Here is a 24,884-nt window from a genome sequence, read left to right as displayed (position 1 = left end):
CGACCGAAAATACATCTGTTGTGGACCTGGGATTCCTGGAAGTGCTTTCTGATGAAGACAACTAAAGGTAGGCGATTATTGACAATATTATACAAGATCAGATGTGACTTGAGATTGTTCCAAGATGGCGCGACGCTAGTTTTCTAGGCTAATTTTCTGAGTATCGCATCTCCTTTTATCGCAAAGTGTGATAACCCAGTAAAGTTAATTTAAAATCTGGTATGACAGGTGTTCTCAAGAGATATTCATCTATAAATGTTAGATTGACAATATAAATTAAAAAAATTGTTTTCGAATAATAATAAAAGGAAGTATGCACTGTTTCCCGGGACGCATTTGAGGGGAAAATAGTTATCAACGTCAGACGCCGATGTAAAATGCTGTTTTTATATATAAATATGACCTTTATTGAACAAAAGAATGCATGCTGTGTGTAACATGATGTCCTAGGTGTGTCATCTGATGAAGTTTGTAAAAGGTTAGTGCTGCATTTAGCTGTCTTCTGGGTTTATGTGACATTATATGCTAGCTTGAAAAATGGGTGTCTGATTATTTCTGGCTTGGTACTCTGCTGACATAATCTAATGTTTTGCTTTCGTTGTAAAGCCTTTTTGAAATCGGACAGTGTGGTTAGATTAACGAGAGTCTTGTCTTTAAATAGCTGTGAAATAGTCATATGTTTGAGAAATTGAAGTAATAGGATTTTTAAGGTTTTGAAAATCGCGCTACAGGCTTAAAGTGGCTGTTACGTAGGTGGGACGAATTCGTACCGCCTAGCCCAGAGAGGTTAAACCCCAGGTCCGTTATTTGGGCAGAATAGTGTCTGCAGAGGGCAGCCGAGTTGACCCAGCCGATTTTGAAGCAGTAAGAGCATTGAAAGAAATCAGACCAGAGACTGTGGGCCAGCTCAGAAAAATGCTTGGTTTACTCACTTACTACAGACAGTACATCAAAGACTTTTGTAGGAGGGCCAGCTGCCTGTATGACCTCCTGAAAGCAGATTCAGAGAAATTACCTCACCACCCACGAAAAACAAAAAAAGTAAGTAATGTGGTGCCCTCAAACAAGCCAATCCTGTGGACTGACCAGCATCAACAGGCACTTGAACAGCTGATTGAGTGTTTGCTTCACCCACCAGTCTTAGGTTTCCCTGATTTCACTCAGCCATATTTTGTACACACTGATGCGTCACACCAAGGCTTGGGAGCAGTTCTGTATCAAAAGCAAGATGGGAAGCTTAGGGTCATTGCTTATGGCTCTCGAACCTTAACAGCAGCTGAGAAGAACTATCACTACCACTCGGGCAAGCTAGAATTTCTAGCTCTAAAATGGGCAATCACTGATAAGTTCCGTGATTATTTGTACTATGCTCCGACCTTCACTGTATACAGCGATAACAACCCGCTCAGCTACATTCTGTCTACTGCAAAACTGAACGCAACCACTTCCAGGTGGGTTGCAGAATTGGCTGATTTCCACTTTACAATAAAGTACAGGCCAGGCAGAGAGAACGGTGATGCAGATGCTTTGTCAAGGATGCCACTGGATGTAGAGTCACTGATGGAAGGATGTTCTGAGGAGCTTCCACCAGACACCATTGCCGCCACGATACAAGCAGTTGAGGTACAGAAAGAGGCTGTTGTACCTTGGTCACTTTCAGCTGCATCTATGTCAGTATCAGCTGAAGGTGAGACAACCACTGCAACAATCAGCTCGATCCCAAAAGATGGGATAAGAGAAGCACAAGAATCTGATCCGGTCATCCGTCCTGTGCTCAATTTCAAACTGTCTGGTTCCAAACCGCCAGTTAAAGAGCAAAAGGAATGCAGTCCAAAGACAAAATGCCTATTCAGGGAATGGGACAAATTGACAATAGACAGTGATGGCATTCTGTACAGAATCACTACAGCCCGCAAGCAGTTAGTTCTACCAGAGCAGTACAAAGGTAAAGTAATGGAAGAGTTGCACAATAACATGGGACACCAAGGTACTGACCGCACTGTATCACTAGTACGTGACCGCTTCTTCTGGCCATATATGCAAGCTGACATCGAGCACTATGTGACTAAAACTTGTAGCTGTGTCAAGCAGAAAAAGCCAGCCCATGAAACAAGAGCTCCTCTGACAAACATTGTGACGACACAGCCATTTGAACTGGTATGTATAGACTTCCTTCATCTCGACAGATGCAAAGGGGGATATGAGTACATCCTCGTGATTGTTGATCATTTTACACGTTTCACTCAAGCCTACGCCACCACATCAAAGTCAGGTAAAACTGCTGCAAATCTCATCTTCAATGACTTTGCCCTGAAGTTCGGGTTCCCGTCCCGCATCCACCATGACCAAGGGGGAGAATTTGAAAATCAGTTGTTCCATCAATTAAAGAAACTCAGTGGCATGGCGGGGTCCAGAACAACACCCTATCACCCGATGGGGAACGGTCAAGTGGAACGCATGAACAGAACAGTGTTGCAAATGTTAAAGACACTGAGACACAAAAGTCAAACTGGAAGGAGTCTCTGAACAAACTGGTTTATGCCTATAACTGCACCCGTTGCGAAGTGACTGGCTATTCACCATTTTATCTTCTGTTTGGGAGATCACCCAGGCTTCCAGTTGATATGCTCTTTGGATTGTGCACAGAGGCAGGTTCCAGTAACCAGCGAGACTACGTGGAGAACTGGAAACGAGGGATGGAAGAAGCATACGCCATTGCAAATGAAAATGCTCAGAAAGCCGCTGAAAGAAGTAAGAAGTACTATGACACTAAAGTTAGGGGTTCAGTGCTACAGCCTGGCGAGCGAGTTCTGATTAAAAACCTGACACCAAGAGGAGGACCAGGAAAACTCCGTAACTATTGGGAAGATACAATTCACACAGTAGTGAAACAAATGGGTTCAGACCTGCCGATTTATGAATTGAGACCAGAAAAGGGTAGGGGACGCTCCAGGGTCCTGCACAGAAACCTGCTCATGTCCTGTGACCACTTACCTTTTGAGACACAACCAGAAATGACCAAAGATGACAAAAGTCAGAAAAAACGGAGACATCAGCCTGAATCACAGCCTCTAGATTCTGATGAAGACAGCGGGGATGAATATGACTTTCATCATGAGCCGCTACAGGTTCCCACATCTCCTACAGTACCTGAGGAGAGGGATGCTGAACCAGCAAGAGAGGGGGCACACAGGCCCCCACCAGTGAAACAGACAGTTGCAGTGCCAGTCCCTGATACGCTACCAGCACAGCCTCTGGTTGAAAAGCGGCTGGAGGAGACAACAACAGTTAAAGACCTGCCTGCTGAGGAGATGAACTTGCCTGCTGAAAATGTGCCTGATGATCGTCCACCAAGTGCCTTTCCTTCATTAACTGCTGCTGCTGAACCTGAGGAACCAGCCTACCAGCTGCCACAAAGAGAGAGACACCCTCCAAGACGTATCACCTATGATCAGCTTGGTATCCCTTCCTGCTACAGTATCCAGCCACAGTTGTTCCCTGTCTACTCTGCACCAGGAATGGTTCCATGGCTACCATCACTACAGCAATGTTACTTTCAGCCACCTTACATGTATGGGCTTCAGCAAACATGAGGCTACAGAGTTGACATGTTTGACCATGGACTACTGACTGATTTCACAGACTGTCACAAGAGACAATTTGCAGACTATGCATATAGATCATTAAAATTGATGGACCGTTAATCAATTGTATGAGAAAAGACTGCTTATGGACTGTTTATACAGCTGGTCAACAGATATGGACTGTGAAAATAACTTGTTAGTTATATTTGAACTGTGATCCTTGACCTCTGCTCAAGTACTACCTTACAGAAGAGGATTTCCTAGGTCCAGTGCAGACAGACTGTTGAAGAACACGATGTTGGTAATGTTGGGACAACATTTATTTTGTCGGGGAGAGTGTGACAGGTTAAAGGAAATACTCATAGCCTGTTATACATTAAAAAGTATTAGTAAGTTCATAGTATGTGAGGATCTTAAAACATCTAAGGTTAAAAAGATCATGCATTCTGTATTAGTTGATAGAGATTGATAACATTCATAATTGTGTTAAAGTTAAAATCCATCAAGCGTACAAAAGGTAAGAATTGTAAAAGGAATGTGTAAACGTTATATTGATTACTTTATTTTGTGGTGCCTAATTGAAGGGGAAAAGTGTTAATCTGTGATCTACTAAATGCTCTTTAATCTATGAGCCTGAGATCGATTGCTCTGGTCTCCACCCAAGTTCGCGGGGAAATCGCGGTCTTTTCCTCATTACAGTAAAAGTTCTCAGTGAGGAAACAATACCGTATCACTCTCGTGATTATTTCTCCCCTTTTTCAGGGGCGTAACATTGACAGCCCCTCTCTATGGCACTACAGAAAGCAATGAAGGAGAGAGCAGAGATGGCAACGCACAGTGGTGAGATATTCTGTGTGTGTCAGCATATTAATTATGAAAATATAAGAACTTCCCTATTACTAGGCTATTCAAAATCAAATAGCCTAAAATTATATTGAATTTCTAACTCTGAACTTGTTTAATTTTGGAGTATAGGCTAGAACAATTATGTACCAAAGACATCTGTAATTATATATTTGTTCATGTTTTTCTGCCATGAGTAATATGCGATAGGCTACGTGTTATATAACGCACAATCGTTATTTTAATTCAGGGTTATGTTCATCTTGGGCTCATATATAGGCAGGCCAATGCAAAAGTAGGGATGTGGCGGTCACGAAATTTCATCAGCTGGTGATTGTCAAGCAAATAACTGTCGGTCGTACGGTAATTGACCGTTAATAAACACATTTAGCGTCTCCGGGCTTATACACAAACCATTTAAACAAGTATAATAATAAATCATGGAATATAGCCTACACCTTCACAATAAATCCATTATTTATTTTATACAGGTCTAAAGAAACATGATATGAAGAAAATGTAGTCTATTTCAGAAGACAAGAATAGCAAAACTCACTCTTGAGTTGTCCTTATGTTAGGTCCAGATGTGGCTATGCCAAATGGCTGTGGGCTACACTAGTTCATTTAGCAGACAATATTTTATTATAATTCAGTAGCATTATTTTATAGTATGAAGGATACAATTGAACAAAGCTGAATAAAATATATTATATTTTCTCCAAACGATTTGAGGGGGTGCGCACATGCGTCTAGTCTGTATTGAGCGGTTAATAAAGAAATAGGTACTCCTATATGCTTAATTTAGAGTTATTAATGTAAATGTAGTTGTTCTACAAACGTTGAGCTATATGTTTTGATTTTAATACATTCTAAGGCTGCATGATGAGACTCTAATGATGTTTTGAAAAAAGTAGCTTGAAAGGGATGAGCTCTGCTTTGTTTTTCTGCGCAGGCTGTACACACTCCAATAGTCTCTCATTCACAATTTGACAAGCATTAGATAATGCCTCGAATTTCACGCGGTATCCCCTTTGTGGCCATAATGCACCCTAAAGAAATCCATGCCTTCTGCGGCCCAGATGCTACATTGTGCCCTTCTCCCTGAATGTGCTGCAATCCGAAGCGTCTCTCACTCCCACGGCTCTCCATCACGTGATCGAGTCTTTCTCACAGGCTACAAGTGAAGCCAGACACATCAGGGGACCCAACTGCGCCCATCCGTATCCAATTCCCTAGGTGCATATTGAAGATATTGGATGAACTGTCCACATTTACTTTTCCTCAGCCAACAAGATGAGAAGGCCTAATAAACAGCAAAAGCACTAGCCTATGTCAATCTACTATCCCCCATAGTACAAAAGTCCCTATTCTATTCTGTGCAATAAATAAATATTCCAAACAGTCTGGGACAGTTGTGGGAGGCGATAGATCCCAAATTAATACAACCACTAGCTTCAAAAAATATGTTTTTATGCAATGTGGCTGACACAAGAGATCAGGACATTTATCTTAAAATGTTGATAAACTATTGGGCTATTTCTTCACATTATAAGCACAGAAATGTGCACATGGTAGTAGACTATAAGCATGAATGTTCCATTAGCAGAAAACACCATTATCAAAAGTGACTGAAAAATGCAATTAGGCATGTAATGCTTTTATTATGAAGGTGCGTTTTTAAGGTGTAAATTAACTTCCCCAAACCTGAAACTCACCCGCTGCTTTTATATATGCCAGTTAGGCTCTACACCCCTTGTAAAGCGGATTAATGTGCTTAATAACTTTAAGAAGTTATTTGGCCAATTTAGTTGTGATACAAACCTTATTAAAACATATAGGCCTATGGGCTAGGCTACATGAGGTGCGTGACTATGAATCGAACAAGTCGCAAAAAAAGGCATTGTTTCTTATGCTGAGCATCATTCACAAGTGATAAAATATAATTCACAAGTGATAGCCTAATATTGTCACCCATCAGACTATTCTTGGTTTAATTTTGTCTTTATATATACTAAATAATAATGTGTGTGTGATATTTGTTATGATTTAGAATGGACCATTATCATGCACCTGTATCGAAACAGGGGCAGCGGGAATAAATACATGTCATCTATGCACTTAAATAGCGAACGGAGGACGCTTTCCCCAGTGGTTTATTTTCATGGCAGCCAGCTGGGCCATACTCTTGATCTAAATATAAGCAATGTGCTTAATATTAGGAAAGTTGAGAAATAAATATAGTAGGCCTAGCCTTTAGAAATCTGATGTGATCCTCCTCTTTTTAATAGAGGCCATCACTCTGTTTTCTCCCGCAATTGCATAGCCTATAGAAATGTTGAGCAACATGAGCTCATGGGCTCTCATTAACTGTTTGATTAGATTTTCGAATACATTTGCATTGATGTCAGAGTGATTAGAGGGACAAAAGAGTGCTGAGTACCAAGCAGTTAGCAAGTTTGGTAGGCTGCTAATGACCAGCATCAGAGCTTGGAGAAGCCTAATTACCTTGACTAAACGGTAATTTGGAATTCGACTGCCTTCATGACTCGTGACCACCGGCGTGGTGGTAATACGGTCACCGCAACAGCCCTAGGCATACACTCTAATATGCATATGGGTGTTTTGAAATAATCAGAAAGCGCTGTCCATTTCGTTGCATTAGGCGTTGAAACAACATCTCCAATTATCATGTTTTCCACTCAGTTTCATCCCATTTAACTTTTTTCTTCAAATTGATCATCACAGTGAGGGTGAGTTATCAAAAGCACATACTGTTTCGATGATAAGTGTTTGATGTGATTTTTGATAGCATTGCATTGATGTCAGAGTGGTTAGAGGGACAATAGTACCCTGAGTACCAGGCCATTAATGACCTGATGGTTGTTAGCGAGTTGGGTACTACCAACGCATGTCCTGAGTACATAAGAGGAGACTACCGTGACTCACATGGAATTTTACTGAGGTCATGACTCATGATTGCCAGTGTGGCGGTAATACGGTCACCGCCACAGCCCTACTCATATGACTTTACTGTACATCAGTGCCATGCCCATTGCCCATTTCCCCATTTGCATGTGGTTACTAGCAGTGTTTGTGTGTGTGTATGTTGAAGTGTTGTTGTGTTCTCCAGACAGAGGGGACTATACTGTATGTCTGGGTCCCTTGTGTGGTACTGTGATGTTGTTGTGGCCTTCAGAAAGCTAATTAACTGGATATCAGTGTGCAGCAGAGAGAGAGAGAGAGAGGAGGCTGGTCTGGCTAGGTGGATGATGTCACTGAGGACAGACAGACAGACGCTATCTTTTGCCGTTAGCGCAGAAGATTGCGGTGGCCACCAGCTTACCTGGTGGCTGCCGCGCCGCCTGCATCTTACTTCCCTCAGCCCCACGTTCCCTCAGCCCCACGTTCCCTCAGCCCCATGTTCCATCAGCCCCACGTTCCATCAGCCCTATGTTCCCTCAGCCCCACGTTCCATCAGCCCCACGCTCCATCAGCCCCATGTTCCATTAGCCCCACGTTCCATCAGCCCTATGTTCCCTCAGCCCCATGTTCCCTCAGCCCCATGTTCCCTCAGCCCCATGTTCCCTCAGCCCCACGTTCCATCAGCCCTATGTTCACTCAGCCCTATGTTCCATCAGCCCCACGTTCCCTCAGCCCCACGTTCCCTCAGCCCCCGTTCCTCAGCCCCACGTTCCATCAGCCCTATGTTCCCTCAGCCCCACGTTCCCTCAGCCCCACGTTCCCTCAGCCCCATGTTCCCTCAGCCCCATGTTCCATCAGCCCCATGTTCCATCAGCCCTATTTTCCCTCAGCCCCACGTTCCATCAGCCCCACGTTCCCTCAGCCCCACGTTCCATCAGCCACACGTTCCATCAGCCCTATGTTCACTCAGCCCTATGTTCCATCAGCCCCACGTTCCCTCAGCCCCACGTTCCCTCAGCCCCACGTTCCCTCAGCCCCATGTTCCATCAGCCCCACGTTCCATCAGCCCTATGTTCCCTCAGCCCCACGTTCCCTCAGCCCCATGTTCCCTCAGCCCCATGTTCCCTCAGCCCCACGTTCCATCAGCCCCACATTCCCTCAGCCCCATGTTCCCTCAGCCCCACGTTCCCTCAGCCCCATGTTCCATCAGCCACACGTTCCATCAGCCCTATGTTCACTCAGCCCTATGTTCCATCAGCCCCATGTTCCCTCAGTTCTATCTTCTAAACCATGGATCGGCATCCCAAATGAGAGGAAGATACATTTTTCTAATTCTCTCCACGGAATGTACCACTGTTTAAGGGGGAGGGGGGGGCACTTGATGTTATGTGATAACAAATATGTTTCGTAGCGTATATTTTTCCACACCCTTGATGGTGAGTTGTTAATTCGATTTTTATTTAACCTTTATTTAACTAGGCAAGTCAGTAAAGAACAAATTCTTATTTACAATGACGGTCTACAACGGCCAAACCCTCCCCCAACCCGGACGACACTTGGCCAATTGTGCGCCGTCCTATGGGACTCCCGATCATGGCCGGTTGTGACACAGCTCCGGGCTCGTACTCGGGTCTGTAGTGACGCCTCCAGCACTGTAGTGACGCCCTTAGACCGCTGTGCCCCCCCCCCCAAGAGTTGATCCACTGTTGTATGAATGAATAAGTAAGGAATTTCAAAAACAGATCCGCTCTGGAGGCCCCTGCGCCTTTTGTCAAACATTTTTAAACTTAATAAATCATTTTGACAGTAACCCTCCAAAAAGTAATTCATTCATAAACATTTTTCATTTCCATATGTTCTAGGAAGCTAAGTGTTTGTTTCTTGGGCTCCAGAAATGTGACTGAAAAAGGGCCCCTGGTCTTGAAAAAGCTCAAATTCAACTGATTGAAAGTACAAGGGGGGTATCGGTGAACAAATGTGGTGGTCAAGGCTAGGACGGCGCCAGTGCAATGAGTGGAGCTTACTCAGGTGTTCAAATGCTCATATCAGACGAGAGGCTAAAAAATAGAAATGCAACATGTAAAGTGTTGCTCCCATGTTTCATGAGCTAAAATAAAAGGTCCCAGAAGTGTTCCATATGCACAAAAATCTAATTTATCTAAAAAAATGAAAAAACATCCCTGTTAGTGAGCTTTTCTCCTTTGCCAAGATAATCCATCCACCTGACAGATGTGGCAAATCAAGAAGCTGATTAAACAGCATGATCATTACACACACACAGGTGCACCTTGTGCTGGGGACAATAAAAGGCCACTCTAAAATGTGCAGTTTTGTCATACAACACAATGCCACAGATGTCTCAAGTTTTGAGAGCGCGTGCAATTGGCATGCATGCTGCTGGAATGTCCAACCAAAGCTGTTGCCAGAGAATTGAATGTTAAGTTCTCTACCATAAGCAGCCTCCAACGTTCTATTAGAGAATTTGGTCGTACGTCCAACTGGCCTCACAACTGCAGACCACATGTAACCACGCCATCCCAGGACCTCCACATCCGACTTCACCTGAGGCAAGCCACCCTGACAGCTGATAAAACTGTGGGTTTGCACAACCAAAGAATTTCTGCACAAACTGTCAGAAACCATCTCATGGAAGCTCATCTGTGTGCTCATCGTCCTCACCAAGGTCTTGACCTGACTGCGTTGGCGTCATAACCGACTTCAGTGGGCAAATGCTCAACTTCGATGGCCACAGGCACACTGGAGAAGTGTGCTCTTCACGGATGAATCCTGGGTTTAACTGGGCGAGCGGTTTACTGATGTCAAGTTATGAACAGAGTGCCCCAAGGTGGCGGTGCGGTTATGGTATGGGCAGGCGTAAGGTACGGACAATGAACACAATTGCAATTTGAATGCACAGAGATACCGTGACTAGTTTTCTGATCCTTGCCAATTTGTTTTTTTAAGTTATATGTGACCAACTGATGCATATCTATATTCCCAGTCATGTGAAATCCATAGATTATGGCCTAATGAATTTCATTAAATTTACTGATTTCCTTACATGAACTGTAACAGTAAAATCTTTGAAATTGTTGCAGTTTGCGTTTATATTTTTGTTCAGTGTACATTTACGGTCACTGTGACCTTGGCCTTCATTTTTAGTCAGTCCAATGGCCTTGCTTATTTGTGCCAAATATATGATCGAAAAAGCTTCTTTAAATGTGGAGGTAAATAACCCCTTATTCAACTGAGAAATGTGTTTCCGGTCACTAATGATTCAATACTTCAGTGGGTCATACCCACTGGGCACAGATGTCAGTTCATCGTTTAGGTTTGATTTACATTTGGTTGAGTTGTCAACTAACGTGAATCCAACAGAAAATGTCACCATGTCATTGGATTTAGGTAAAAAGTTGGGTGAAAAAAAAAATGAAATTCCCTTACATTGATGACTTTTTTTCAAATCAAATCAGTTTTCCAGGTTGATTCAACGTCATCACATTGAATTTGTTTGGTTGAAATGACGTGGAAACAACGTTGATTCAGTCAGTTGTTGCTCATTGGCTAGGCCATATCATTTCACAAATACAAATCTCAGAAAATGCCATTTAGGCTGCTGTAATACTGACAAAAGATCAAGGTCATTGTGACTGAACATATTCAGTAGGTTCCATATAGACTGAGTATACCAAACCCCACTTTTGCCCTCAGAACAACCTCAGGGCATGGACTACAAGGTGTCGAAAGTGTTTTACAGGGATGCTGGCCCATGTTGACTCCAATGCTTCCCACAGTTGTGTCAAGTTAGCTGGATGTCCTTTGGGTGGTAGACCATTCTTAAAACACACGGGAAACTGTTCAGCGTGAAAAACCCAGCAGCATTGCAGTTCTTGACACAAACCGGTGCGCCTTGCACCTACAGTACCAGTCAAAAGTTTTGGACACACCTACTCATTCAAGGGTTTTTCTTTATTTTTTACTATTTTCTACATTGTAGAATAATAGTGAAGACATCAACATTATGAAATAACACATATAGAATCATGTAGTCAAAATGTCAAAATATATTTTCTTCAAAGAAGACACCCTTTGCCTTGATGACTGCTTTGCACACTCTTGGCATTCTCTCAACCAGCTTCACCTGTAATGCTTTTCCAACAGTCTTGAAGGAGTTCCAACATACAGTATGCAGAGCACTTATTGGCTGCTTTTCCTTCAGTCTGTGGTCCAACTCATCCCAAACCATCTCAATTGGGTTGAGGTTGGGTGATTGTGGAGGTCAGGTCATCTGATGCAGCACTCCATCACTCTCCTTCTTGGTCAAATAGCCCTTACACAGCCTGGAGGTGTGTTGGGTCATTGTACTGTTGAAAAACAAATTATAGTCCTACTAAGCGCAAACCAGATGGGATGTTGTGTTGCTGCAGAATGCTGTGGTAGCCATGCTGCACATGCGGAGATCATCCGTTCAACTACTCTCTGCGTCTCACAAAGACACGGCGGTTGGAACCAAAAATCTCCAATTTGGACTCATCAGACCAAAGGACAGATTTCCACCAGTCTAATGTCCATTGCTCATGTTTCTTGGCCCAAGTAAGTATCTTCTTCTTATTGGTGTCCTTTAGTAGTGGTTTCTTTGCAGCAAATCGACCATGAAGGCCTGATTCACGCAGTACCTCTGAACAGTTGATGTTGAGATATGTCTCTTTCTTGAACTCTGTGAAGTATTTATTTGGGCTGCAATTTCTGAGGCTGGTAACTCTAATGAACTTATCCTCTGTAGCAGAGGTAACTCAGGGTCTTCCTTTCCTGAGGCGGTCCTCATGAGAGCCAGCTTCATCATAGCGCTTAATGGTTTTTGTGACTGCACTTGAAGAAACTTTAAAAGTTCTTGAAAATGTCCAGATTGACTGACCTTCATGTCTTAAAGTAATGGTGGACTGTCATTTCTCTTTGCTTATTTGAGCTTTTCTTGCCATGATATGGACTTGGTCTTTTACCATATAGGGCGATCTTCTGTATACCAACCCTACCTTGTCACAACACAACTGATTGGCTCATACGCAATAAGAAGGAAAGAAATTCCGCAAATTAACTTTTAACCTGTTAGGGCTAGGGGGCAGTATTTGCACGGCTGGATAAAAAAAATGTACCCGATTTAATCTGGTTACTAATCCTACCCAGTAACTAGAATATGCATATACTTATTATATATGGATAGAAAACACTCTGAAGTTTCTAAAACTGTTTGAATGGTGTCTGTGAGTATAACAGAACTCATTTGGCAGGCAAAACCCTGAGACATTTTCTGACAGGAAGTGGATACCTGATGTGTTGTATTACCTTTAAACCTATCCCATTGAAAAACACAGGGGCTGAGGAATATTTTGGCACTTCCTATTGCTTCCACTAGATGTCACCAGCCTTTACAAAGTGTTTTGAGTCTTCTGGAGGGAGATCTGACCGAACAAGAGCCATGGAACGATGATGGCCCATTAGACACCTGGCGCGCGAGTTCATGTTGGGTACCCTCGTTCCAATACGTTATAAAAGAGTATGCATTCGTCCACCTTGAATATTATTCATGTTCTGGTTAAAAAAGGCCCTAATGATTTATGCTATACAACGTTTGACATGTTTGAACGAACGTAAATATATTTTTTCCCCTCGTTCATGACGAGAAGTCCGGCTGGCTTAGATCATGTGCTAACAAGACGGAGATTTTTGGACATAAATGATGAGCTTTTTTGAACAAAACTACATTCGTTATGGACCTGTGATACCTGGAAGTGACATCTGATGAAGAGAATCAAAGGTAATGGATTATTTACATAGTATTTTCGATTTTAGATCTCCCCAACATGACGTCTAGTCTGTATCGCAACGCGTATTTTTCTGGGCGCAGTGCTCAGATTATTGCAAAGTGTGATTTCCCAGTAAGGTTATTTTTAAATCTGGCAAGTTGATTGCGTTCAAGAGATGTAAATCTATAATTCTTTAAATGACAATATAATATTTTACCAATGTTTTCTAATTTTAATTATTTAATTTGTGACGCTGACTTGACTGCCGGTTATTGGAGGGAAACGATTTCCTCAACATCAATGCCATAGTAAAACGCTGTTTTTGGATATAAATATGAACTTGATAGAACTAAAAATGCATGCATTGTCTAACATAATGTCCTAGGAGTGTCATCTGATGGAGATTGTAAAAGGTTAGTGCATCATTTTAGCTGGTTTTATGGTTTTGGTGACCCTGTCTTTGAATCGACAAAACATTACACACAACTCTTGTAAATGTACTGTCCTAACATACTCTAAATTTATGCTTTCGCCGTAAAACCTTTTTGAAATCGTAAAACGTGGTTAGATTAAGGAGATGTTTATCTTTCAAAGGGTGTAAAATAGTTGTATGTTTGAAAAATTTGAATTTTGACATTTATTTGGATTCAAATTTGCCGCTCTTGAAATGCACCTGCTGTTGATGGAGTGCACCACGGGTGGCACGCTAGCGTCCCACCTAGCCCATAGAGGTTAACAAGGCACACCTGTTCATTGAAATGCATTCCAGGTGACTACCTCATGAAGCTGGTTGAGAGAATGCCAAGAATGTGCAAAGCTATCATCATGGCCTAGGGTGGCTACTTTGAAGAATCTCAAATATAAAATATATATTTTTTGGTTATTACATGATTCCATATGTGTTGTTTCATAGTTTTGATGTCTTCACTATTATTCTACAATGTAGAAAAATAGTAAAAAATTAAGAAAAACCCTGGAATGAGTAGGTGTCCAAACTTTTGACTGGTACTGTACTTCCATACCCCGTTGAAAGGCACATAACTTTTTTGTCTTGCCCATTCGCCCTCTGAATGACACATATACACAATCCATCTCTCAATTGTCTCAAGGCTTAAAAATCAATTGATGAGGAATTAAAACAATTGAATCCATTTTAGAATAAGGAGGTAAAGTAAAACAAGTTGGAAAAAGCAAAGGGGTCTGAATACTTTCCAAATGCACTGTATGTCATGGAAAGAGCAGGTGTTCTTAATGTTTTGTACACTCAGTTTATACCATTACATATGTAGATATTAAAATAAACAGCATTTTCTACCTTATAACAATAATAATTTGTGCCAATTGTGACTGAATTTGGTTCAGCGGATACTCAGGGAACATAGGGCTGAGGGGAACATAGGGCTGAGGGGAACATAGGGCTGAGGGGAACATAGGGCTGAGGGGAACATAGGGCTGAGGGGAACATAGGGCTGAGGGAAAATAGTGTGGACCCCGCCTATATTAACATGCAGCTTTCTGGATAAATAACAAGTTGTCTCTTCTGTTCACTGGAGCACAGTGAGTTAGATATGCACAAATGATTCTTACAAACGCTCATTACTGTAGCTGCTGATCAAAAACATTCTATGTTCTTACTGCATCTCTCACTCTCTCTCTATAGCTCTTTCTCTCTCTCTCATTCTCTCTCTCTCTCTCTCATTCTCTTTCTCTCTCTCTCATTCTCTCTCTCTCTCTCTCTCTCTCTCTCTCTCATTGCTCTCTCTCTCACTGTGAGAGTGTCAGAGAGGTCATCTGTTTCAGTCTCCTCTAAGCTAACGGAGTGACTTTCAGCTGAGGACTAAAAAAGACCCTCCCTCCTTCACAGATGGCAGGATCATATTTACAGCCACGACAAGAGCCCTCCAGCTCTGCCAGTGCCATGATATAATACCGTTAGCCTTTAGACGTGATTTCTCATCACCATGCTTACAATGACAAATGATACGCAAATGCACGAAGAACAACATAACATACTCCCTTCTCCTCCCAGAGGTCAAAAAGGTCCACCAAAGTCACCTCACGCTTTTCTTCCCCCTCTCTCTCTCCCCATCTCTATTCCTCTTCTAATCTCTTCATATTTAACAGTTCCTTTAACATTCTGTCCAGTTTCTCTCACTCTCTTTCCCCCACCATCCCCCTCTTCACGCTCAGCGCCCCTTTCTCTTGGCTCCTGGACCCTCCTCCTCTCTCTCTCTCTCTCTCTCTCTCTCTCTCTCTCTCTCTCTCTCTCTCTCTGTTCCTCTCTCTCTCTCTCTCTCTTGTTCCCTCTCTCTTGGCTGCAATGGAAAGGTAAAGAGGAGAGTACAGAATGCCCAGTCGAGCCCCCACAGTGAAGCTATGCCATCTGCAGACCTGGCATAATGCGCCCATGGCTCTCATACAACCACGCAACCCCTGAAATGCCAACATACGAGCCGAGGAAAAAACACCCTCCCCCATTCCTCCTTTTCACCCTCATCTTCCTCTCTCCTCCACCCTCCTCTTCTTCCATACACTTCATACCCCCTGTCTCTCCCTCGCTCTTCCTCTCCCTCTTCCCCCTCCGTCACCTCCTCTTCCTCCTCCATACACTTCCTCCTCTCCATCTCCTCCTCTAGTGAAGTTATTGGCAGTGGGTGAAAGGGAGGAGTTTTGCTGCTCCACTCTGGTTTTATAAGAGGGGGCTGACTGGACTGTATAGTAGGCTAGGCCTCGTGACAGGTAGCACCCCCTCTGCAGTATTATATAGCACTGAGGACTAAGTCTGTGTCCTAGATGGCGCCCTATTCCCTATATAGTGCACTACTTTTGACCAGGGCCGGATCAAAAGTAGTGCACTATATAGGGAATAGGGTGACATTTGGGCACAGGCTCTGACAGTAGTATATCCCCGTTCCCTTCTGGAATGAGATTAAGATTAGAGGGTGATGTCATGCATCTCAATATTGTTGGGGAAGTGTAGCGGTACAGGGAGTCAAATGGAACTCCCAGTAAATAGACTTTTATCTTCTTCTAAGACTCTTGGTTGTCTATTCCTTGTCTGGGGAGAAACGGACGCTGATGTTACTGTATCTACACACTCATTGAAGTTTCGTTACTACGGGGGCCCTGTAATTGCAAGTCAAGGGTCACAAGTTCATCGACGGTCTCGATGTAATAGCCCTGAGTGGAAATGGATGTGGTGAGAAATATTGACCCTTTGCATCAGACGCGGATACACACATGCTTGCGTACACACACACACTGGCCAGTGATGGAGCTAATGGAGGTTGAGTTGATAAACTCACTACCTCCAGTATGTTGTAAATGAACCCCATGAGCATTCTAGGAGCCTGATGGATTAGTATAAACATACCGCAGCCAAATGTTAATGGACATCCATGAAATAATACACAGTCTAAACCTTCTAAAGTGTCCATCATGCCCTCATCGCAGCTCTTTGGCTTAATGCATTGTCTCTAAAAGAAAGCCAGTCTCCTGAAAGGACTATGGGTGGATCTGCTGCTGAGTGGTAGAACACACACACACACACACACACACACACACACACACACACACACACACACACACACACACACGGGATCATCATGGCAGTAAGAAGAGCATTCGAGAACAGTGTATAAAAGGTGCTGGGTGTTAGGAAACATCCTGATGGGTGAATAAAAAGGTGCTGGGTGTTAGGAAACATCCTGATGGGTGAATAAAAAGGTGCTGGGTGTTAGGAAACATCCTGATGGGTGAATAAAAAGGTGCTGCTCATAACGTTGTGCCGCTGCTGCTGCAACCCGAGGCTGTGACTCATGACTCACGCACCGATCGCAGCCAGTCACGCGGAACAGAGGAATAATTGAGTCAGAGATCAGAGGAAATGGGCCAGGGAAAAGATGGTTCAACCTCCCTCACAAAAAGAGTTAGTACCGGCCTCGTTTTTTTACACTGACATCTGTTCTCCACAGCAGATCTCTCTTTATCCGAATAAGCAGTCTGTATTGTTTAAAATGATCTAATAATCCAGCAACTGCTTCCTGCTGTTTTTATAGTCTTCCTCCCCAGTCAGCACAAGTATTTTCAACGCCTTTTCAACGTCTTTTGCTCATAGGGTCTCATTCTTGGGAAGTGCTTTGAGTGCCATGTACGAAAAGAACAGTGGGAAAACGGTTAGTATATTGGCTGCAATCGTATGTATCTGTGAGCACAGTATGTGGTTTGGGTGGGTGGGTGGGTGTGCTGCCTGCAGGAACATGATTCATCCCAAAAACCGTTAACCTGCGTGGCTGACGGTCTACCTCTGGCCAACATGTTGCAGCACCATTTCCAGAGCGGCTACAGCCTGGTGTAACCCACTTAGAAACAGTACCACAGCCCCATGGGGAAACAGCATGTTGGCTCTTTTAACAAGGGCGACGGCAAATAGGCCATTCATCTCAATAGCTCTCTCTCAGACAGAATCAGGTAACAACACCGTACGCACATCTCCATTTTTCTGTTACTCTCTCTCTCCCTCTCTATTTTCAGTGTATATTCTTTCTCCCAAACCACCATCGCAGCCGAATGCAGTTCTTTATTGTTTTTGTCGTTCGCACACAGTTTCCTCCCCTGTCTCTTTCTATCATTACTTGTCTCCTTTGATGTAGGCTTCTCTCCCATCACCTGTCTTGGATCTCTGTCTCAAACACAATCGCTGTCTGCGCCATGCTGACGGCAAAATCGCTGCATTTAGTGAACATTTCTGGGCCGCCTGTGTCGGGTAGCCGTGTCATTTAAAAAGGTGCTGTGACTGGCACAAGACACACAATAGTCCTGTCCTTGTCATAACAAAAGTCTAGCACGCACACGCACACACAAAATGAGCTTGCACATCCCCGTGCAAAAAACGGACAACACACATGCAGCAACGTCAGCATGGGCACTGTGATAATGGCAGGGCGAGAAGCAATCTGTGTACCCACACCATTCTCCATATTACACACACAGACACACACAGAGGCGCTGGAGGTGAGGCCGTCCACTCTGTTGCCCCTGTATCACGCGTCTGAAAGTAAGACAGCTGGCCAATCAAAATGCTGTCTCACTCAACATGACAGGGGCCACCTTCTGTCCAGCAGGACTCTGGGTAGCCAGACCGTTGGTAGGGTGGAGAGGTCACAAAACAATCGAACAATCTTTGTTATTGTGAGAGGTGAGAGCAGAATGTGGTGATGGACACGAGAATAACAACAGGAAAAGGCCCAGTGATGGTTGCCATGGTAAATATGCCCCTCATCACCCACTGAACTTGCTTTCCCTCTTCCTTTTCTTTCTTCCTCTACTTCTCTCTCTCCTGCTCTCGTTTACTCTCCCTGTCTTTTAACCTCTCTTTCCATCCTCCTCCCTTCCTCTCTATTTCTCCTTTCCGCCAGGGTAGCTCCCCCACAGGGCCCAGGCAGAAGGTCATAAGACGGGGCAGAGAGAGCCAACCTTCAGCCTGTCACGCCAGTTGAGCCAGGACCCAGCGGAGCCAGAACACAGGGAGACACAGCCAGCACCAGAGCAACCCAGCCTGCCTTTAACACATTTTGCGTTTTCATGTTAACTGTTTGTTAGAATATTTTATAGATTCTTCTAAATAATAGGGTGCTGAATCCTCTTTGATAGTCAACAAAATGAACAATACAGCACTATAAAGTATATCATATTATAAACTGGGTGGTTCGAGCCCTGAATGCTGATTGGCTGACAGCCATGATATATCAGACCATTTACCACGGGTATGACAAAACATGTATTTTTTACAGCTCTAATTACGTTGGTAACCAGTATAGAATAGCATTAAGGCACCTCGGGTGTTTTTGATATATGGCCGATATACCACGACTAACGGCTGTGTCCAGGCACTCGGCGATGCATCGTGCCTAAGAACAGCCCTATTGGCCATATACCACACCACCTCGGGCCTTATTGCTTAAGTATATCACTGACCAAATAGATTTAACAACAATAAAGGTATATTCAAAAAAAAGTATGTATATTTATATAGGTATGTGTATGCACATACATTTGAAGTCGGAAGTTTATATATACCTTAACCAAATTGTTTACAGACAGATTATTTCACTTATAATTCACTGTATCACAATTCCAGTGGGTCAGAAGTTTACATACACGAAGTTGACTGTACCTTTAAACAGCTTGGAAAATTCCAGAAAATTATGTCATGGCTTTAGAAGCTTCTGATAGGCTAATTGACATCATTTGAGTCAATTGGAGGTGTACCTGTGGATGTATTTCAAGGTCTAACTTCAAACATCTTTGCTTGACATCATGGTAAAATGAAAAGAAATCAGCCAAGACCTCAGAAAATAAATTGTAGACCTCCACAAGTCTAGTTCATCCTTGGGAGCAATTTCCAAACGCCTGAAGGTACCACGTTCATCTGTACAAACAATAGTACGCAAGTATAAACAACATGGGACCACGCAGCAGTCATACCGCTCAGAAAGGAGACGCGTTCTGTCTCCAAGAGATGAACGTACTCTGGTGCGAAAAGTGCAAATCAATCCCAGAACAACAGCAAAGGACCTTGTGAAGATCCTGGAGGAAACAGGTACAAAAGTATCTATATCCACAGTAAAACGAGTCCTATATCGACATAACCTGAAAGGCCGCTCAGCAAGGAAGAAGCCACTGCTTCAAAACCACCATAAAATAGCTAGACTACGGTTTGCAACTGCACATGGGGACAAAGATCGTACTTTTTGAGAAATGTTCTCTGGTCCGATGAAACAAAAATAGAACTGTTTGACCATAATGACCATCGTTATGTTTGGAGGGAAAAGGGGGACGCTTGCTAGTCAAAGAACACCATCCCAACCGTGAAGCACGGGGGTGGCAGCATCATGTTGTAGGGGTGATTGCTGCAGGATGGACTGGTGCACTTTATATGGATATATTGAAGCAACATCTCAAGACATCAGTCAGGAAGTTACAGCTTGGACGCAAATGGGTCTTCCAAATGAACAATGACCCCAAGCATACTTCCAAAGTTGTGGCAAAATGGCCTAAGGACAACAAAGTCAAGGTATTGGAGTGGCCATCACAAAGTCCTGACCTCAATCCTATAGAAAATATGTGGGCAGAACTGAAAAAGTATGTGCGAGCAAGGAGGCCTACAAACCTGACTCAGTTACACCAGCTCTGTCAGGAGGAATGGGCCAAATTCACCCAACTTATTGTGGGAAGCTTGTGGAAGGCTACCTGAAACGTTTGACCCAAGTTAAACAATTAAAAGGCAATGCTATCAAATACTAATTGAGTGTATGTAAACTTCTGACCCACTGGGAATGTGATGAAAGAAATAAAAGCTGAAATAAATAATTCTCTCTACTATTATTCTGACATTTCACATTCTTAAAATAAAGTGGTGATCCTAAATGACCTAAAACAGGGATTTTTTTACTTGGATTAAATGTCAGGAATTGTGAAAAACTGAGTTTAAATGTATTTGGCTAAGGTTTATGTAAACTTCCGACTTCAACTGTATATGGATATATATATTTACCCAAAAAAGATATGGGGGATTGGAAATGATGCAGACAATTACATTGATGGAAGAAACAATCTTTCCGCAATATTAAGCTGATCCACGCCTAAAATTAAATAAACACTTGAAAAAATTACAAATAAATAAATAAATAGATTTCACAACATTTTAGCCATACCCTCATGTAGACAGACTACTGTCACTGTGGTAAACAATATTTATACTGTCATCATTAGACCCACAGACACATCTAATCTCCTATAGGCCAACTCACATGTGCCAGACAGACTACAGTATCTGTTCAAATCAAATCTCATACATCTGTTTCATAGATTATCTGGCAGTGGGCAATCTCTTAATCTCACATCTGTTGAATAGATGATCCTATTTCTTACTCAAAGCATTACCAATAACAAATATCTGTAAGCTCAGCTTTACTCAAATCTCATTGTTAGAGATTTTAAGTTTCTGAGTAAAATATCAGTTTATCTTTTCGAATTACATTACACATACACAGCCTATTTAACTGACACTTGTGGTTGGTTCGATAGAGGGATTAACCTTGATGACCAGACATGACAATGATGACCTGAAAATACTAATATTGTCAATTATTCTAACAATAAAGAGTGTTGTGAGTTTCAATTCACTAGCTGCATTACACAGGCAGCTCAATTCTGATATTTTTTCACTAATTGGTCTTTTGACCAATCAGATCAGCTCTTTTGTCAGTAATTGAGTAAAATATCAGAATTGGGCTGCCTGTGTAAATGCAGCCATAGTGGCATATTACTTGTATTTGTGAGGTCATCTTAGGTTCCATTTAGACAGATTTCACCTGTAAAATGGGATGGTCCACACCATGTTTTTCCACCTCAGAGCATGTGAACTGTTATTGTAACAACACAGCTGCACTGTGGGAGGCATCATGTGTTGGATGATATGGCAGCATATAACCCCCAGGCTCCCACTGTGTGTATTTGTGTCCCTTTTTCACAGGATGTACACCGCTTCACCCCTGCTAATATAGCCTTTCCACAGACTACAGCTGATCACCATCAAATCACTCGTTTCCCCCGTGGCTATCAGAGGAATTAACTTGGGGGAAAAGGTTTGGAATCAAGAGAAGCAAAAAAGGTACTTGAATGGAGCACAACAAAGAGAGACAGACAGTGAAAAAAAAACCTTGATAAGAATCGCAAGAGGAAGACATGGCTTGAGGCAAAAACAAGTCTAGCACACAAATTAGAATGTATTATAATTAACCTTTGTGCCGTTACTAATAAAATAATGATTAGGGCCCAGTGCAGTCAAAGACGTAATTTTCCTGTGTTTTATATACATTTCCACACGATGAGGTTGGAATAATACTGTCACATTATGAAAATGATAATGCCCTTTTAGTGGAAGAGCTGTTCGAAAAGACTGACTGAAATGACATCCTGTTTTGGTGGGATGGAGTTTTGTCCTGCCTGGTGACATCGCCAGGCGGTAAATTAGTTAAAACACCAATAACAACGAGAGTTCCAAACCTCTCTGTCAATAACATGTAGTTTTAGTTTTTTCCACCCCACTCAAACTACTACCAGACAGTCCTAGCAAAATTCTTGCTTGAGGAATTCATATATGCATAAGCAGCTATTTTAGTTTATTTTTGATTCTTTTTTTTATTGAAAAAAAAAAAAATCACAGTAAGGTACTTAATTGTTACCCAGAATTGATTTTATATTGAGATAAAAATGGCTGCATTAATCGCGATTGGCAATACATTTCACGTTGAAAAGACAGGAATATCACACAATGAAAACTATGGACACATTCGCCATCTACCCGTCTATATTCAGCACCATTGCGCTGTCCACCGTGCAAAGCGCGAGCTATTAATGTATTATTACGCTTATTCTTATTAACCAACCACATACAGGCCTCACAGCAGCGGAAATTATGCTTGACACTGGCTAATTGTCTAAACGAGTTCCTTCCTAACCCCGTGAACCGGAACGAACAATGGCAGAATCTCAGTATACGAGCGGTCCATGCTCAAGACCCGCGACGCTGAGCAACAACACTGACTAGGTTAGCTACTTACCTGTCAGGCTGTCGTAGCACTCGATCTCCGTGATCTCCACGGTTCTCCGCTGCTCTTCCGTCAGCTTGACGGCGGCTTGGCTCAGGAGGTTGACCTCGGAGTCCGTGTTTCCATCCACTAAATGCACCCCTTTCAGCTGCAGCAGAGCCCGGTGGTACTTCCCTATCGCTTCCCGGAATTTCTTCTCCTTGTAGCAGCGGTGGCCCTCCACCTTGAAGTCAATGGCTTTTTGTATGTTTGCCTCCATCTCCATCTGTGCGGAGCCGGCAAGACACCCTCCTCCACCACCTCCAACGCCGACGTCTCCCGCGGCCGCCGCCAGGCTCCGGCCCCCGGCCTCTGGGTAGCTCTTCAGGCTCTTTATGGAGTGCTGTTTTGCTTCCATCTCTCTCAGTGGGCGCGACTGGACCGGGCCATGCTGTTCCTACGAAGGTCTATTTACACGTAGAGGACTGGAGCGGCGTGCTGTGCATAAAGAATGCGCGAGACAGGCAGGCAACAACAATAAAGATGAGAGCGAGAGAATATAAGGAGAGGGTTGTCTAAAAACCTAGCACGCACCGCGCAAATAAGCTATCAAAACAGCTTACACAAATTCAGACTACCGTAAATTGTATTTTCTATAAAAATCACAAATAATTGGCTTGGATTCCTGAATTACAAGCCCTCTTCTTCTATGTATTTTTGACCATCGCGCGAGAGGATGCCTTCGACTGTGTGTCTGCGCTCGAGCCCCCGGCATGCGCCGCTTCAGCACCACAGCCAGCGGACTCAGGCTCGCGCGTGGTGCATTGTGGGGGGGGGGGGGGGGGGGGGGGGGGAGAGAGGAGTCGTGCGGAGTTCAATCGGATCTTTCACCTTAAAGCTGTAAGCAATCTTCACTTTGATTCATATGATCAATCAAGAGTCATGATGGATGTGTGCAAAGAAACGGAAAATAAAACTAAAAGCAACACCAACATTTATAACCAGGAGTTGATATTACTGTATGAATATGCCGGGGGTAGAGACTAAATCTATTCTACAAATGTTGTCGTTTTAAAACCTGTAATCAACAACATGATTGTAGTAAGCCTATGCGCTCTAGCTCTGATCCAAATGGCAAGACTTGTCAATTGCGCAAATGAAATCAATGAACTAAAGACTATTCCATATACACTATACATACAAAAGTATGTGGACACCCCTTCAAATTAGTGGATTCGGCTATTTCAGCCACACAGCCATCCAGTGGCGACTCATCATGCAGGGCAGGTGGGGCAGAGTTTTTTTTGGCATTAATACATATCACATATCAGTTTGTAAACAATGTAAAAAAAAAAAGTTAATAAAGCAGCATACAAACATGGTCTCGGCAGATAGCCTGTGGAAGACACATTTCAGTTGAAATCATTCAGTTGTACAACTGGCATCTCCTTCGCCTTTTCATTTTTGCTTTCTTGAGTAAGGCAGCTCCAAAATGCAGGTGTTTCAGCCTAGCTCAGTGCTTTCTGTGGTGGTGGGGCAGCCAGCGGAAAATACGAAGCGTAGGGGTTGGGGATGTTCTCTAGTTGTGCCGTGATTGGCTCAGTGTTCTGTCACTCATGGGACACTACGTCAACGCAAAATCTACAGGTAGAGTTAGAAATTCAAGCCCATCCAAGAAGACTCAATGTCATTGGCCACAGATAAAATAACGTCAAATCACATTATATCTACCGTAGCTTTGATTGGACTGGACATGTCAACATCATACTTTCAAAATCTTAGCTCGCAAGCTAGACAAGCTGTCATCATCATGAATCAAGTTGACAATCTAATGGCAAATCCTTTTCAATACTTGTCATTTGATGAAAAATTATCAATAAAACGTATCATTGCTTAATGGCCATTGGACATAAACAAGTTGCAGCGATGAGACAAGATCATAACTTCTGGCCCATGGCGTTGCATTTGAATGTTTATCCTTTGAAATAAAATGTTTTAAAAAATGAGGCCCTTTTTCTCCCCAATTTCGTGATATCCAATTGGTAAAGTTTGAGTACATTGGCCATGCTGTCAATCCAGCATGACTTCTGCCACGTTCAAGACAACTGGAAACTCGAGAACTCTCAGACTTCAGTGAG

The 24,884-nt window shown here is 43.0% G+C and overlaps 1 protein-coding gene across 1 annotated transcript in view; it reads right to left on the bottom strand.

Annotated features, from left to right (window-relative positions):
- Positions 1 to 23,544, bottom strand: part of LOC123729232 (tetratricopeptide repeat protein 9B) — a 45,856-nt gene extending 22,312 nt beyond the window's left edge. Inside the window, exon 1 of the mRNA XM_045703514.2 lies at positions 22,780 to 23,544. Within this exon, the coding sequence (XP_045559470.1) occupies positions 22,780 to 23,164 (385 nt within the window). The 5' untranslated portion in view covers positions 23,165 to 23,544. The remainder of the gene's footprint in view (positions 1 to 22,779) is intronic.
- Positions 23,545 to 24,884: the final 1,340 nt, after the last annotated feature.

The sequence above is a fragment of the Salmo salar genome, chromosome 20 (assembly GCF_965601325.2).
Source record: "Salmo salar chromosome 20, fSalSal1, whole genome shotgun sequence".
Lineage (NCBI taxonomy): Eukaryota > Metazoa > Chordata > Actinopteri > Salmoniformes > Salmonidae > Salmo > Salmo salar.
The sequence above is the reverse complement of the archived record's forward strand: the minus strand, read 5'-3'. Positions and strand labels throughout refer to the sequence as shown.